The sequence below is a fragment of the Pleurodeles waltl genome, chromosome 2_2, assembly GCF_031143425.1.
Source record: "Pleurodeles waltl isolate 20211129_DDA chromosome 2_2, aPleWal1.hap1.20221129, whole genome shotgun sequence".
NCBI lineage: Eukaryota > Metazoa > Chordata > Amphibia > Caudata > Salamandridae > Pleurodeles > Pleurodeles waltl.
In genome coordinates, this window is record NC_090439.1 from 1,062,314,010 (window position 1) to 1,062,329,096 (window position 15,087).

Here is a 15,087-nt window from a genome sequence, read left to right on the forward strand (position 1 = left end):
CACGTTCACAATAGCACACACACATCATTCATTGAGATATAACTTGTACCACAAAGAAATGTAGCAAATAACTTCCCACAACACCTTTACAGGGAGAGAAAATATTTCCTTATGTATAGATTTTGACTGTGCAGGAGCTGTGAGCTTGCGTGTGCTTGTACTACACTTTTTGCCTTGGAGAATGCTTATGCTCAGCAGGGTTTATTTGGTTATGTGACAAGTTAATGAACAAGGATAAAGGCCTGATGTGCTTGCTCTGCGACAGAGACTGACCATTATAAACAAATCTCTGTCCCCCAAAATATCTTAGTGCCCACTACCTGCAACCACTGGCAGAAGTAAGGACTACATGTCTCATTTCTATAGGGTCTTTATAGGAGTCCATTTCATTGAAGGATGCAAACATTTCTAGAGGTTGTGGGAGTACAACTTTTTGATGAGCTTGTCAAACACCTAAACATATGGGGACACCACAATCATTCACCCCTGTGTGTGAAAGGCATGACTTACCTGCTCTTTGTACCTGTGTCCTTCCTCCATCCCAGACCAATACAAAAATGATCAGAACAAGATGTAGCCGGCAACTTCCAGAAAGCACCATGTCTCTCGCCCCCTTTTCCACGCTTGAAAAGCAGTTACCGATGCATCCAACTGTCTGAAGAAATCCAAGACAAAAGCGAAGATATTAGAGAAAAAGCAATGAACTACAAAGTACTATCTCAAAAGTATTCTACAACACCTCTAAAAAAGACTGCTAATGGAATAGTTTAGACACAAACTTAATCGCTGTAGTACAACAGTTTTGCTGTCTTTCTCACCCACTGCACATGATAAACATCACTATTGCGCATGTCTGTAATCTCTTCCCTTACTACACGCATCCATTGCTTGCTGAATAGTGCCTTGCTATTTATGTAACGTTACATACATATATAAATAATAGCATACCTATAAAGCATACACAGTAGATTGAGATGTGCATCAATAGTGTTACAAATTTGCTATGTTCTGCTGCGTCTGCATGTTTTACCATGTTTTGCTGCTGCAGCAGAAGATATTGTCCTGTGTGTTTTTACCGTAACAAGAAGCTAAAATAGGTGTTACTTGCACAGGTATCTGCCCAACCCTCTATCTGATGCAGATTTTATACCAATGTCCTCATGCACCAAAAATATTCACAGAACATGAGCACTATCAATGTACAGAAAGGAATTTGTGGGATTGGAGCAGTATCGCTTGACTTGATGTACAAAGGAAAGTGACTAAATCGAAATATTAACCAAAAATGTTTGCCGCTGCCGAAGAACAATGACCAAGTTTATTAAAAATGTAGCTTTCTGAAACGTAAATGAACACATGCATAAACTACACCATTAACACCAGATGCATTGTCACTTCAACCAGGTTACAGTCAGGACACCGGAAGCAGGGAATTCCATGCACTTCAGAGCCACTGTCTAGAAGCATCTCCCATCCTCCAGAACCAGGACACTAGGGTATAAAGGTAGGACCTCACATACCAACTCTTCAGTACACTTCTGAAGCTGTGGATACTCTGCCAGGAAGAAGGACTGCAGCTCAGGTGTACTGCTGCTCCAAAGAAACGTCTGCTCTGCTGACCTGCTGTCTTCTGCCTTCTGGATCTGTAACTTCATCGTGAACCCAGGACCCCAAAGTGACTGCAATGCTCACACAGAAGTTCATTGTGAGCAGCCACCAGCCTGTCTCTACGCACAAGCATCGATCACCAGCAGAGGTCCACCAACACGAAGCTCCAACCCGCCCATCCGCAATGCCCAGCCTGATTTTCACACCACTCCGACTACCACCGTCAAAGCTCTCCGTGCTCACTGCAGCCCTCTCCAACATGAACAGGACTTGTGGCACAAAACCTGAGAAGGAAAACCTTTGGTGGGACTAATGTACCCGGCCTGCACTCCATCACGGTTGACCTGAACTTTAGACTCTGACCTGGTCCAGTGCAACCAGATATCGCCCTTTGGAGCTTTATGCTTTTAGGGGCTATTTTTTATCTTTATTCTATAAAAAATCAGAATGTTGGTTCTACTGATCCTACGTTTGTCATTTTGGTCTTCTTTTATTTATTAAATTAAGCTCTATTTTTCTAACCTTGTGTGGGATCTTTTTATGTAATGCATTCACTGTTTTTTTGAAGTGTTGTACAAATATTTTACACATTGCCTTCAAGTTAAGCCTGACTGCTCTGTGCTAAGCTACCAGGGGATGAACACAGGTTAATTTGGGGTTTGCTTGTGCCTTACCCTGACTAGGATTGTGGTTGCCGCTTGACCAGGGCTCACACCCAAGTCAAACAGAAACTCAATTTCTAGCAAATGTTTATTTCACAAGAGACCTATTCTTTTTCTCCTGGTCTTCTTAGTAGGAAGCTCTCTAGGTGGTAATTTTAGTTAACCACTGATGTCCCCGGATATTATATGTCCAAAAAGCACCAAAGGCATCTATTTCGATCACATTGGAAGATGAGGTCAAGCAGCCAAGCTTACTCAAGCAGGTGGATATGTGTTAGTAACTCAAGTTAACATTTAATTTTTGTTGGAGCAAATGCCCTACCCTAAATTGTAGGGAGTGGGATCCTTTCCCAGCAAACTCATTGTCCCCCTGCTTCATTTAGATGTGGGAGAACTAATAAGTTTCCAGTGAGGGACCCTCATCTGGCCTTGTCTTAGGGAAAATATGACCGTCAGCCCATCCTCCACAGAGCAATCAATCTGCGAACATCAGAAGGCCAACCCTTCTTATGGTGATTCCACCAATATTCACTTATCCTTCCTAGGACTTTCATGCAAGCCATTGTGATCTTGTGCAGGAAAAGAAAACATTGTTTGGTGCACTCTGAGAAAAAAATATTGTAGCCTAAATGTTGAATTCCAAAATATTGCAAAGATAATTATAGATTCACTGTTCTTCACTCCACATATTTACCCTGAAGGTACATATGTATGTGTGATCAAGGGACATATATTTGAAGTTAAGTATAGGAGAGCTCTATGTGTCTATATTTACTTTCCTTCAAAATATTTTGGTACTTAATATTTATGGTACAATAGTTTTTCATATCAATATTTTGCCCCCCAATATTTCAGTAGCATAACCCAGTAGAGACTAATAACTTTAAAGTTTCAGCCTAATCAATTCAAAGGGTCTCTTCCTGGGATTTCTATACAGTAAAGGTGGATGGTGAAGTGGGAGGAGCCTAAATCCTCATTTAGTCCATGCATCCCATATTGTTCTTTGCTCAGCCACATGCTGCTATGAAGACATTCCTGCCTCTGAACATAGCCCACTGGCTGGTGTGTGAAGCCAGCCCTGCATATGGCTTCAGGTGTCCTGTTGCTATTAAGGTTCTTGCCTTTGCAAGAGCCCAACAACTCATCCATATAATGGAGGCGAGGTGGCACAGTTCAGCCCAACAATTGACTGACCCAAAAAACACATACTACACCCATATAATTCAAAATTGATTATTAACAAACCGAAAAAATCCAAACACAGTAAATTGTCTGCAAGTTATCAGGAAAATTATGTTCTGAGTCCTCTGCCCATGAGCAAGCCCTTGAGTGACAAAAACCACGATCAAGCTCTTCAGGTACAAAAAATCGGAAATGTTGTGATCTTGGTTCCGCTACAACATCCCAATCATAACCCTGAGCTCAAGAGAGGCTCAAACAGCCCTTCAAGAAAAATGAAAATACAGAACATGAGGTTCCTCTGTGCTGTGACAGGAATGCCAAGACTGCAATGCCTTTGACTCGTGTGTCCGGAAGGTCCTTTATGTCAGGAACACAATCAGCAATTAGGAAGACAAACACTTCCCTGTTCTGGGAGACATTTGCCATTTAATAAGGTACAGATATTTGTCTGTTTGAGTCAAATCAGATAAAGACACCTCACTCTCTGGGGAGCACGATGCATCTATTTGAGCAATCTGTGAAACAAAATGCTGAATATAATACCACCCTGGGTTTCTAATATTCTAGACTACTTTTTCTAACACAGAGAGAATGGTTTATATACCTTTGATGGAACCATTCTAAAAATCCAATGTTTGGGACCATGGAAACATGAATTTTCAAAGAACCTCAGAAATTTCCTGTCACAATTCAATTCTCCATCCGCATTGCACTTAAGATACAGAGAAATCCCTAGTATTAAGATATCATTTACTCCTAGTTGTATTACATGCTGAACATAGAAGGAATACCTGTGAGTCCCTTGTGGTTACCTTTTGTCTCTTCACTATTTGATGTGAATTGAATGATTTCTGGATCCGCAAATTGATTTAACTTCGTTCTCATTCAACTCGGCGTACCCCTCACAAAGGGGGTGGTAATTACTGAACACGTTAAAGTCATGGACAAATACCAAAATGAAAAATCTATATTTTATAAAGAGTGACCCCAGCCTAACAGGACATTCGAGCCTATAAAAGTGATAATCAGAAACGCCTGCTTAAAATTGAAATACAATTAAATTGTATTTTGGATATCTGGATATTGGATATTTGGATTGATGGATATTTGCATTCACCTCACTGTCACATAGACAAATTGACAAGTAGACTTTGTTCAGAAGCATTCTACAGAGTATCAATTTATATGTGGTCACTGTTCTAGAGGGCTCAACCAAAAATTCATTCATTATAGCTAGTCTTCTGTGTTGGGTTTCAACATCTTCTCTATTCTTTCCTGGAGGGTACGAATTCAAACGGAGGCAATATGCACGCATGGGACAATACAGAGGGGTTTATACGGCAGGAAGAACAATGGTGTCCAGCATACGCCCAGGAGCACAGGAAAGCGTTTTAGGATGTTTAAGTAAAATACATTTGCACAAAATTTGTCAATCTAGAAAGACATTCGCGCAGGTAACATTGTTTTACAAGCACACATTGCAGGATTACAACCTCTAGGCATTCATAACAGGTAACCTGGCAGCTGCTGCAAAGCCATTTGAGTAATAAACCCATAGCAGTAACATGTTAAAAACAGAAACACCCTGGCATCCGAATTGGCTCATCATTATCTTTCATTATCATATCATTATTCATTATAATTATCTAATCAAATGAATTCTATTGTCAGCAAAGAAGAAAAACCACGGCACATCCCAAGCGGTTATAATGTTCCAGTTTATTCCTCGTGATGTCTTTAGATGAAACAATAATCTGTGGCCCAAGGTAACATCTTGGAGCCAGAGTCAAGAGATGACAACAGAAATCCTTTTCAAATGAACATCAGCCCAAATAGACAACAGCCGACACGTGTTTCGTCTGGGTAGACTTTATCAAGGCTATGATGCAGATAAATAGCTCAATATTCCAAAGTACCAGAGACAAATTGATGTCTTATGTTTTGAGAAGGAGGTCGAGTAAGAAGAGGCTAGAGGACCATGGTAAGCCTCAGATGTCTCCAAGCGTTTCTTTCGGCGTGGTATGGACGGCGCTGCAAATAGTAATAGAATTCTATTGTCAGTTCATGTCTATTTCAACTCAGCATTTTGAAAAGGATTAATCTTTTTTATAGTGTTCTCAAAGTTCTTATCCTTAATGCATGTATTGCTGTGCATCTAGGCTACTGCAATGTTATCTACCTGGCTTTACTGGTGTAGAGGCTGCATAAGCTGCAGTCTGTCAACAACTGTGAGCTAGGGTAGCTCTCAGTCATAAGGCAACTGATCATATTTCCCCTGCTTTGGTCTCTCTAGCTGGCTTCATGTGAGGGAGTTTTGTGCAAATCTCTCGGGTCCACAAAGAACTCTTCCATCCTCGCTGACTCCATGATCACAGACGTTTTGGTTAATAGACCTTATTGCCGCTTGCATTCAGAGAATTCTTTATCCGTGATAGTGCCCAAGCTTTGCCACTCCACCACTGGTGGAAGAGGTTTTTTAGGCACAGACATTAGAACCCTCTACCGAGCTCTCTACCATCAAAATCTTCAATTTTGAAATCTAGGTAGGCTTTGGAGACCAGACATTAAGCCCTGAGAGGTTGTGAATGACCTCAAACACACGTGTTTATAGAGCTTCATAAACCTCTCGCCTACCTTCCCCTGTCCTCCAAATGGTTGGAGAGTTACTCCTGCCAAGGGCTGGAGTAAACCCCTTTCCATAGTTGGAAATGCATCGGTACCCCTCCAAGATTCATGAGACTGTATAGAAGGAGTTTCATTGAAGAGAAAAATATTTTCCTTTCTAAAAAGATTTTTTTGAAAAAACCTTCCCTTTGCATAGAGGCTCTGGCTTTGAAGATTCGTACTATGAGCATAATACTGCATTCGGGAAATGACAACACAAAAAAGTTACCTGACTTTCCCAGGATTATGTCTGAAATGGAAGCTTCTCAAGCATGCTTTGCAAACGTTTCGGAACTGCAAAAAGTCATAAATCCGTACCCAGGTGGAAACGTCGCCCTTCAAGTGCACTTTTATCGTTTTTTATTTAGACCCAATTAAACGTAATGGGACTTATGCTCATACTGTTGTTCATGTCAATTATGTATGGATTTGGCGCTCCCGGACCTTCGCTGGTGACCCCGATCTTAGATACCCTTGGCTGGGTGCAGATTGGAACTGTGCATTATATAACCTATATTTTTCTAGATGTGAGTGGGTAGGAGGAGAGATCCACACAGAAAAGGTATATCCTTTTTAGCGTCTTGCTAATTTCCTTTAAGAAAACTCTAAAAGCTGATTGCTTTCAGATATGAGTGGGTGGGAAGAGATCCCACAACCTTAGGCTATATATTTCTACATAGTTCCTAATTTCCATTAACAAAACCTTGGCTAGGCCTGGCATAAAGTATGAACTAATTAGACAATATAGGTGGCATCCAGGGCCCTATCACAGTCCACCGAAATTGAATACGGTATCACACCCCTGTGTCTCCAAGCACCATGAATTAAGCAGGTGGTGAACAAGAACACACAACTGTGTGTTGACCGTTCCTGTCCATATCAGTCATTATTCTGTTCCCCCCGAATAAAGCTCAAAAAAATACCTTACTGGTGTTTTCCTCAAATTATCTTCTTATTGTAAATGCTGAAGCATGAAGGCAGCAGATTACGCATTTTTAAAAGAGTCCTCGGACAACCCACAGCAGTGAACCTCCCAGAGATCAGAGGAACGCGTGAATATAGGTGTTTCAGAGATCCGCCTGCTGCCCCAGGCTGGAGCCGCCAAAACATGCCGGGAAAACGCCTTTCTTAATCGTCCTGAGTAAGTAAAGTGCATTCTCTACCATCTGCTAAAGATCATTAATCAGGCATGAGCCACGACCAACTACAGACAATGTGCAGTATGTGTTCCATAATACAGCAGCCCATATGATCAGACAGTAGGGAAATGAGAATTATAGAGGAAAAGAATGCACAGATTTGTGGCATGTTGGGATTTAAAGCTATTCAACAATTTCTTTAAGTGTTTGAGTGATAGGTCTCAATTGGCTGTTTTGCATATTTCGTAGTTTTCGTTCATTAGATCTATTCCAATGTGAAGGAAAGAAGTGAAATGATTTGCACCCTACAGCAAAAGATCCCCAGGCTTGAATACTGATACTGTAGTCCTTATACACCGCTGACCCGGAAAATTATCCAGAAATCCTGCCACCAAGAGTTCCTGATAATGTGGATACCGGTAACTAATTGGTAACTCTCATAGCAGAGTTACTGGCTGAAGAAAGATGCGAGTATGATGGATTATTGGCAGGTGGATGAATATGTGAATTGAATGAACAAAGGATGGATAGAAGGATGTTGATAGAAAGTTGATAAGGTGGATGGCTCAATAAAAAGGGAGAAGGATAGACGGACTGGTCAATTGATGGATGGAAGGGCATCATTGAGGATTTGGGGCCAGAGGTATCGTGCATTTTTGCAGTCGCAAACGGCCCGGTGCCGTTTGGGTCCACAAAAATGCATTTTGGTATGTGTGAATTCCAATTTGCGATTCGGTAACTTGTTACAGAATCGCAATTTGGAATCGCAACTACATACCGATTCGGTATTAGGAAGGGGCGTGTCAGGGGCATCCCTGACTAATACTGAATCGCAGAGGTATGTAGGAATGTTTTGTGACCGAATTGCGGTCGCAAAACATTCGCATTTTACCACCTATTCAAGTAGGTGGTTCCCATGGAACCCCATCCCTTTTGTGAATGCATGCAAAACCTTTTTTTTGTTTTTCATTTTAAACGCATCCCGTTTTCCTTTAAGGAAAATAGGCTGCATTAAAAAAAAAAAAAAAAAAAAGATTGCTTTATTTAAAAGCAATCCTTTTGATTTGAGCTTTTCCTAATGGATCGCAAATTGCGACTTACCTGATGAATATCAATGCAGTAGGTCGATTTGTGAGACGTCGGGAATCGCTAAATAGCCAATAGCGATTACCTAATTGTGATTTGAGGAAAATCGCCATTAAGTAATCGCTATTCAGATACATCTGGCCCTTGGTTCCATGTTGGGAGTGAGGTTAATTTTACAGAGATAGCGATGGCATCCTAGCAAATAACAGCACCCAGACTCTTTCTGTGGTTGCAGCGCTCTGAGGTGATTTGGCATCACGCAGCCTTCTATTAATCAGCTTACTACATAAGCACATCGAAATCACCTTCGCACTCCTTCACATATGTATCCTAAGGAGTGTCTTTTCGTTGCTTCTGATATTGAAAGTCCAGCGGCCTCCACAAGGTGCACCAATGAACAGCCTTTCTTTGCTCACAATTATGATGTCCTAGCGCTTGTTGCTTCTTCTACAGCCCCAAATATTTAGGGCGTCATTACGACCCTGGCGGCCGGTGGTGACACCGCCAACAGGCTGGCGGTGTTATGAGTTCCCAACAGCCAGCCTGTCCATGGCAGTAAACACCGCCATGGAAAGGCTGGTGGAAAGGGGGACTCGGGGCCCCCAGGCACAGCCCCATCGCGCATTTCACTGCCCGAATTTCGGACAGTGAAATGCGCGACGGGTGCTGCTGCATCCGCTGCACATCAACATTGCCGCCGGCTCTATTATGAGCCGGCGGCAATGTTGATGTGACCTTTCCGCTGAGCCAGCGGAAAAGTCATATTAGGAAGTCACAAATACCGCCAGCACTGGTGGTATAGTGGCACCCGCTGCTTCGGCGGTCCTCTTGTAAGATCGCCGAAGTTGTAATGAGGCCCTTAGTCTGTAGCTTTCCCTTCATTAAAACTCATGGAACTCCCAGTTTGTCTTGTAGCAACCTGAACTGCACGGATATTGAGCCTGTAAGCATTGGCAAAGGGAAAAGACCTGCCCATTTTACAAGTTGCGGATGTAATTGTGAGACAGCTAGCATTTTTTCAATGGTGAGTGAGGGCATTGCTAATTAATGGGACTACTGAGTGCATGGCAGAATGGGAGAGCGACTATATGGATGGATGCAGACAAACAACACCAAGCTGACAGGGTGAAGCCTCAGACGCTTTAAAAGTTTTACAAATTATCAACATTATACCAGTGCAATCATTAGATTAGGGCTGGACACCTTTGTAACAAGACAAATTACTATGTTATGCCAGTGCAAGCATTACACAAGTTGTGGGCACCATCTTGCAAAGGGTCCCTACAGTATGTCAGTATGTCAAAAATTACCCCCATTACTATAGGGCGAGTATAGTCTGTACACTATATAAAAGCAGAATATCAGGTACAACTTATTCTTTACATTTGAAAACTGCAAAAGTTCTGAACAATTCCTGTGCTGGACTCCACGCCTTGCTTTACCCGTCTTCTTCTCCGCAGATGAGAAGTGTCCAATTCATATGATCTCATGACTCACAGCCAAAGTGCCCAGTGCGCATGAATTCTTGACATTAATTTGTCAGATAAATAGATATTTATGATTCATTCACAACGCCTATTTGCTGCCTTCTTGTATCTGCTACTTGGTCCCCAGCTCTGCCTATGGAACCCCCTCTACAGTTGCTGCTCTGTGCTCCTGCTGGGGTTCTTTCAGATTGATCATTATGATAAATAAGCTTACGCTGGAGACCGTTTGGATATTTTGTTCTCATTTTGGGCCTCTTTTCTGCCTGAGTTCACTTAGCGCCCCTCTCTGCGCTGCCTACAAGTGTCCATGTGCGGCCTGGAAGTGTCCCAGTACTCAGACTGTAGCAGGACTGGGGTGTGCACCCATACTCAAGCGGCATGATCAAGTGCTTGTCCTGGGTGACAGCCGGGCGGTGGCGCTATGCATCACACACATTATGTGCACAATATGCAATGTGCTGTTGGCAGGTCTTCGGCTGTGGGTGTTGCCCATTTTTGAAGCCCGACTTTGGCGAAACTGTGCATAGAGCGGTGCATTACATGCTCTCCCTGGTAGTCTTTCCTTTGTGAAGTGTGCCTGAGGTCCGGGTGAGAACTCGTCCATGTCTAGTGTTATTGAGGCAATGGTTGAAGGCTCCTCCTCTCCCTCTCCCATTAAAGCCCTTCCTTTACAGAGCCCCGTGTCATGTGTGACACATCCTGGTAGTTCTACATACTCAACATTAGAGGCGTTATTCGTCCCATTATGTTGCTTTGAACATTGATGGTATTACCAAAAACGTACCAGCAGTCAAAGTGCTGCTAGCTAAGAAACTATATATCACAACTGACATTGGACCACTTGGCAGCTACTGCTCTGATGTCTAAATAAGTTTTGCTTTCATAACTCACTTGCCGGAAGTAAAAAAAGGGAGAGGCAAAGATAGTCGTAAGGGTGCGGATGTCCTTTTTTAATCCAAGATGGTTTCCCAAGTGTCATTTCTTCATAGCCAATGTCAGGACCCAAAGTCTTTTATCCTTAGCCCATTCCCCAGCCCCTTCTGGTCCACAAAGACACTGCTGCTCTGCCTGGTGGAGCCAAGTGAAGGTTTCCTGCCCAGCCACGGGTGAGCTTCGCACCAGGTCATTCAACACCCCTTGGGAATGTCATGGACTCCAATTCACCAGAATGCCACAAGTAGCGGGTTCTATCATATCCCCAATGACATCACAGGAAGTGGCGCCATATCACCTTTGACCCGCTGTCAACATAAAATGGTATGTCAGAAACTTTTACTCAGATTACATCACAGGAAGTAACATCACTAAAGTAATTAACCAGTCAAGAACTACAAATTGACAAAAACGCACAGAAGCTCAAGAGCAACTAAATGTCAATTTTAGTTGCCACCAATATGTTGCTGCCTGATATGCTAGAGGAATATATATCACTTATCCAGGTACAATAATCATGTGTAAGAGTTCATCATAAGAAATTACAGCCTAAAAATGCCCAGGCACAGATATTGTAGACTCAGGCGTTTAGCAACATTACTCTCCTGCCTGTACAAGAATGTTCCCACAAATCATAAAATTCATAGCACAAATACCATCTGAAAATTTTGATCAGTGGACCATGCTAATCTGAATATCTTTCCACAGGGATTCAAAATGAAGAGAAAAAATGCTCTATAGAAAAAGCCATGTAACAAATGATGCTGTGAACGTTATTTAGTCCTAAGTGAGCACCACCAGCTCCACAGGGCCCTTTTAGTCCCTCATGGAGCGATGCAAGATAATACTGTAAGGAGCAGAGCACTGGAATCCACACACACAATTTGCCCTGCACATTTTCAACACTTCCAGGCACAGTTATAAGCCCCCAGTGCCAATTTCCAACTCAAATTCTCAGCCCCAGCCTCCAATGCCTACTGCCAGATCCCCCAGTACCAGGCCTTCAGTGAGTGCAATTTGATGTTTTGTCTGATGTAGTGGACGCTCACGTTGTGCTTTACTACAGCTAACGTATCTATCATCAGAGTTGGCCTGACTGTGCTTAAGAGAGTGCATTATGGTTAGGTCTGACATTAGGCAAGATCTTTTGATTTAGGAAAATTACAGATGTAATATATTCTACTAGTGGCTTTCAGTCAGCTCTCTTTATAAGTTGATCTGTTGCAGTGTCATTCACATTTTCCCTCCCCCGCTACACCATGCAGCATGGGGCAGTGGGTCAGCCCACTTCATCTATTGACTAAGTGCAATGTGAGTGATGGCTTTCTTCCCTTTCCGAAAGAGCACAACGATGCATAATGTAGCTCCTTTCAGTACTAGTTACAATTATTACAATGTGTTACTTTTGATAAAAAAACTTCATGTTTTTGTTTAATATTAGTGGAGGCACAGCATGTCCCACAACAATCGTTCATCAATGCCATGGCAAAACTAAGTAAAGCATTGACAAAGCCAAAAGGCTGGTAGCCAATGCCAGACCAATTGGCTTTGCCAATACATGTTTTTAATTGGGCGCATCCTCCCTGGTTTAACTCACAACAGAGGCGCACCAGGGCAGACCAGGCCCTGTTCTTGGTTCTAGAAGACAGCACAGATTACATGGCAATCATTGCATGATGGAGCGAACAACCCGAAGTGCTCCGGGTCATGAATAAGCATTCCCAAGAGAACAATCTATAGGTCTCATTCTTCTCTCTCTTCTCTGGTCATCTTTTCCTCTGCCTCACTCTCATTTATGTTCCAGCCCTTGGTCTCTTTCTGCCTTGCCTGTCTGTCACCCATGCTCTTTCTGTAACACCTCTTCTCTTGTTGTTCTTCTCTGTCTTCTAGATCTCTCTTCGCATCTCTCTTCCCTGCTCTCTTGTCTGGTTACCTTTACTCTTTCCCATCTCTATATCGGCCAAATCTGTGTCACCTGTCTGTCTGTCTCTTTCTACCCTTCAATGTCTCCATCACCTTTCTATAGTTGTCACCTGTCTACACTTCTCTCAGCTGTCTGTTTTTTCAACTGGCCTTTTTATTACCTCTCCCAGCTGTCTTTCTCATATGTTGCTGTCTCCTTCTCAACACTCCCGTCTCCTCTACCATCTCTAATGTTTCTTTCTCACTGATTTCATTAACATATCAGTCACCTCTCTTCCCCTCCGTCTCATCTGAGACTCTAACCTATCTCTGTGAATATGTGTGAAAGACACTTCAACCATGCAATGCCGAAGGGTGGTGACCCACATTTCAAGAGCTAACATGACATCTGGAAAACAGTTAAAGATGCGTGTGGCCAGACCTAAAAAATGAAGATATTTATCTGGCCTTTCAATTTTTTTCTGGTGCCATTGGCATTCCAAGATCATTTACTTCACTCAGCATCTTACCAAGCCTGGCAGCCTGAAATGGGGAGGGTCTGTCAGGCTGACCTTTACTCTGCCTCACTGACACTCCTGTTTTGCAAAATTGTGTTGGGGGGGGGGGGTTCGAGCCCCTCCGTCCATAAAGACCTGCTGTCCCTGATTTGGACACTCTCAAAACACACACCTTCTGCTGATTGTTCTGATATGTTTTGGAAGGGAATTCCAGAGTACCGAGGCAAGTACAGAGGAGGCGGCCCCTCCCATTCTAATGATGATGGTTTGAGGGAGGTGATGAGCAATCTGGCACTGACGACCAGCAAGAGGGCTGTTATCATAAGCACTACTCTGTATTAGGAATATCAGTCAAACTGGCTTGAGCTGGTAATAGTAGCCACCATCTTCTTTATCCTGCAATGATGTTTAATATTCTCCCTGAAAGGCAAGGGCCGAGCAACTTTATGGAAACGTTCTACAGAACATTCGGGGAGAAGAAATAAATAAATAAAAAGTGTGCTCTTTCCTGCACTTCAATTCAGAAAATGAAAAGGGAGATGAGTGCGTTTGTGCTTTGATCTTCCCTTTCGGTAGGGATTCTGTTCATTGCCGAATATTACAAATTGTTTTCCTGGCTTCTCTTATTAAACATGTATGTATCGTAATATTGTTTATTCTGCTCCATTAACTATTTATCCTCGCAGTTTCATTATTAATGTATCTCTTGGCTAAGAGAAAAGTCCCTTTTGAAGAATGACTTTCATTAAGTGATTTTTTTTCTTCATAACTTGTTCTTCTAGTTCTGATTTGCTGGTCTTATAATTCTACCTATTAATGCTGGCTTGTCTGGTGCACGTTATGTTCACAATAATGTAAATTCCAGATGACTATTCGCAAAAACCCTCCACCGGTGGCAGCCGCTTGCCTGGGGGTGTTTTGGATGCCTAATGGACTGCTAAGGAGAAAATTCTGTTTTCTTCCACGTCCATCTTGAAATTGACTATTGGTATGTTATGTCGTCAATGACTCTTACTTTGTATGTTATTTAATCAGGGAAATGTATTTTATTTTTGTGCCCTGCACCCACGTTCAAACTGTTACCTGACGTTTTAGTTTATTGCATTTTTGTCCTAATATGATGCGTTTAACTCGGGTTTCATATCACTCAGATACCAGCAATTTTATTGCTTCGTCCTCAGTGCTGAAATCTTTGTAGTTTGTGTGGCATCACTCAAGGAAGCGTGTTTGACACTCGGCTGTATGTGTATTCCGATTGGTTTCACACATCACTCAATGTTATGACAGATTTCAGTCTGGTATAAAAACATCCCTGGAGCACTGAATTTTCTCTGTGGACACTAGTTAGAATAACATTGCTGTGGTCATGTGGGTAGAGTTATGAATCATTCTCTGTGAAGATTTGATGTTCAGGACCTTACCTGTGCTGGGTTGTGTCAGGACTCTGACAACAATTTCTTTACCTGAGGTGAACGTATATCTTTGTGGTTGAAAGCCACAGCTAGATTTTAAGATAGTCACTAACATGGCCATCTTTAGAATGCTTCATTATTATGTAGTTAAGCTAAGTGATGATGGTTCAATTGTAAAAATGTGTTTTTATAAAGCACGTAAACCAGTTGTGACCTTTGGGAACTGCCTCGGCTGCCACAATTGAGCAGCTTGATCACGTGATGTGCTGTTCAAAGCCCACGTCCTATCAGAAATTTTCAATCCCATTTGCTGAATGTGGCATCTACAAACACAGCAGATTTCTTGCTATCAGGGAAACTGGGCTCTCAGCCCCAGCTCATTGAAACACACACAGCAAGCAACCAAATGCACAGATTGACAGGCCTGCATGTCCTTTCTAATGCAACCAACAGAGGTCACCTGGACTAACTTCAGTGACATGACTGACCAGCCA

General features: G+C 42.5%; 1 protein-coding gene across 1 annotated transcript in view; it reads right to left on the reverse strand.

Annotated features, from left to right (window-relative positions):
* The window catches only part of COL22A1 (collagen type XXII alpha 1 chain), a 900,581-nt gene that overhangs the window by 792,845 nt on the left and 92,649 nt on the right, over window positions 1-15,087 (reverse strand). The window contains exon 2 of the mRNA XM_069220797.1: window positions 511-655. Coding sequence (XP_069076898.1) covers window positions 511-601 — 91 coding nt within the window. The 5' untranslated portion in view covers window positions 602-655. The remainder of the gene's footprint in view (window positions 1-510; window positions 656-15,087) is intronic.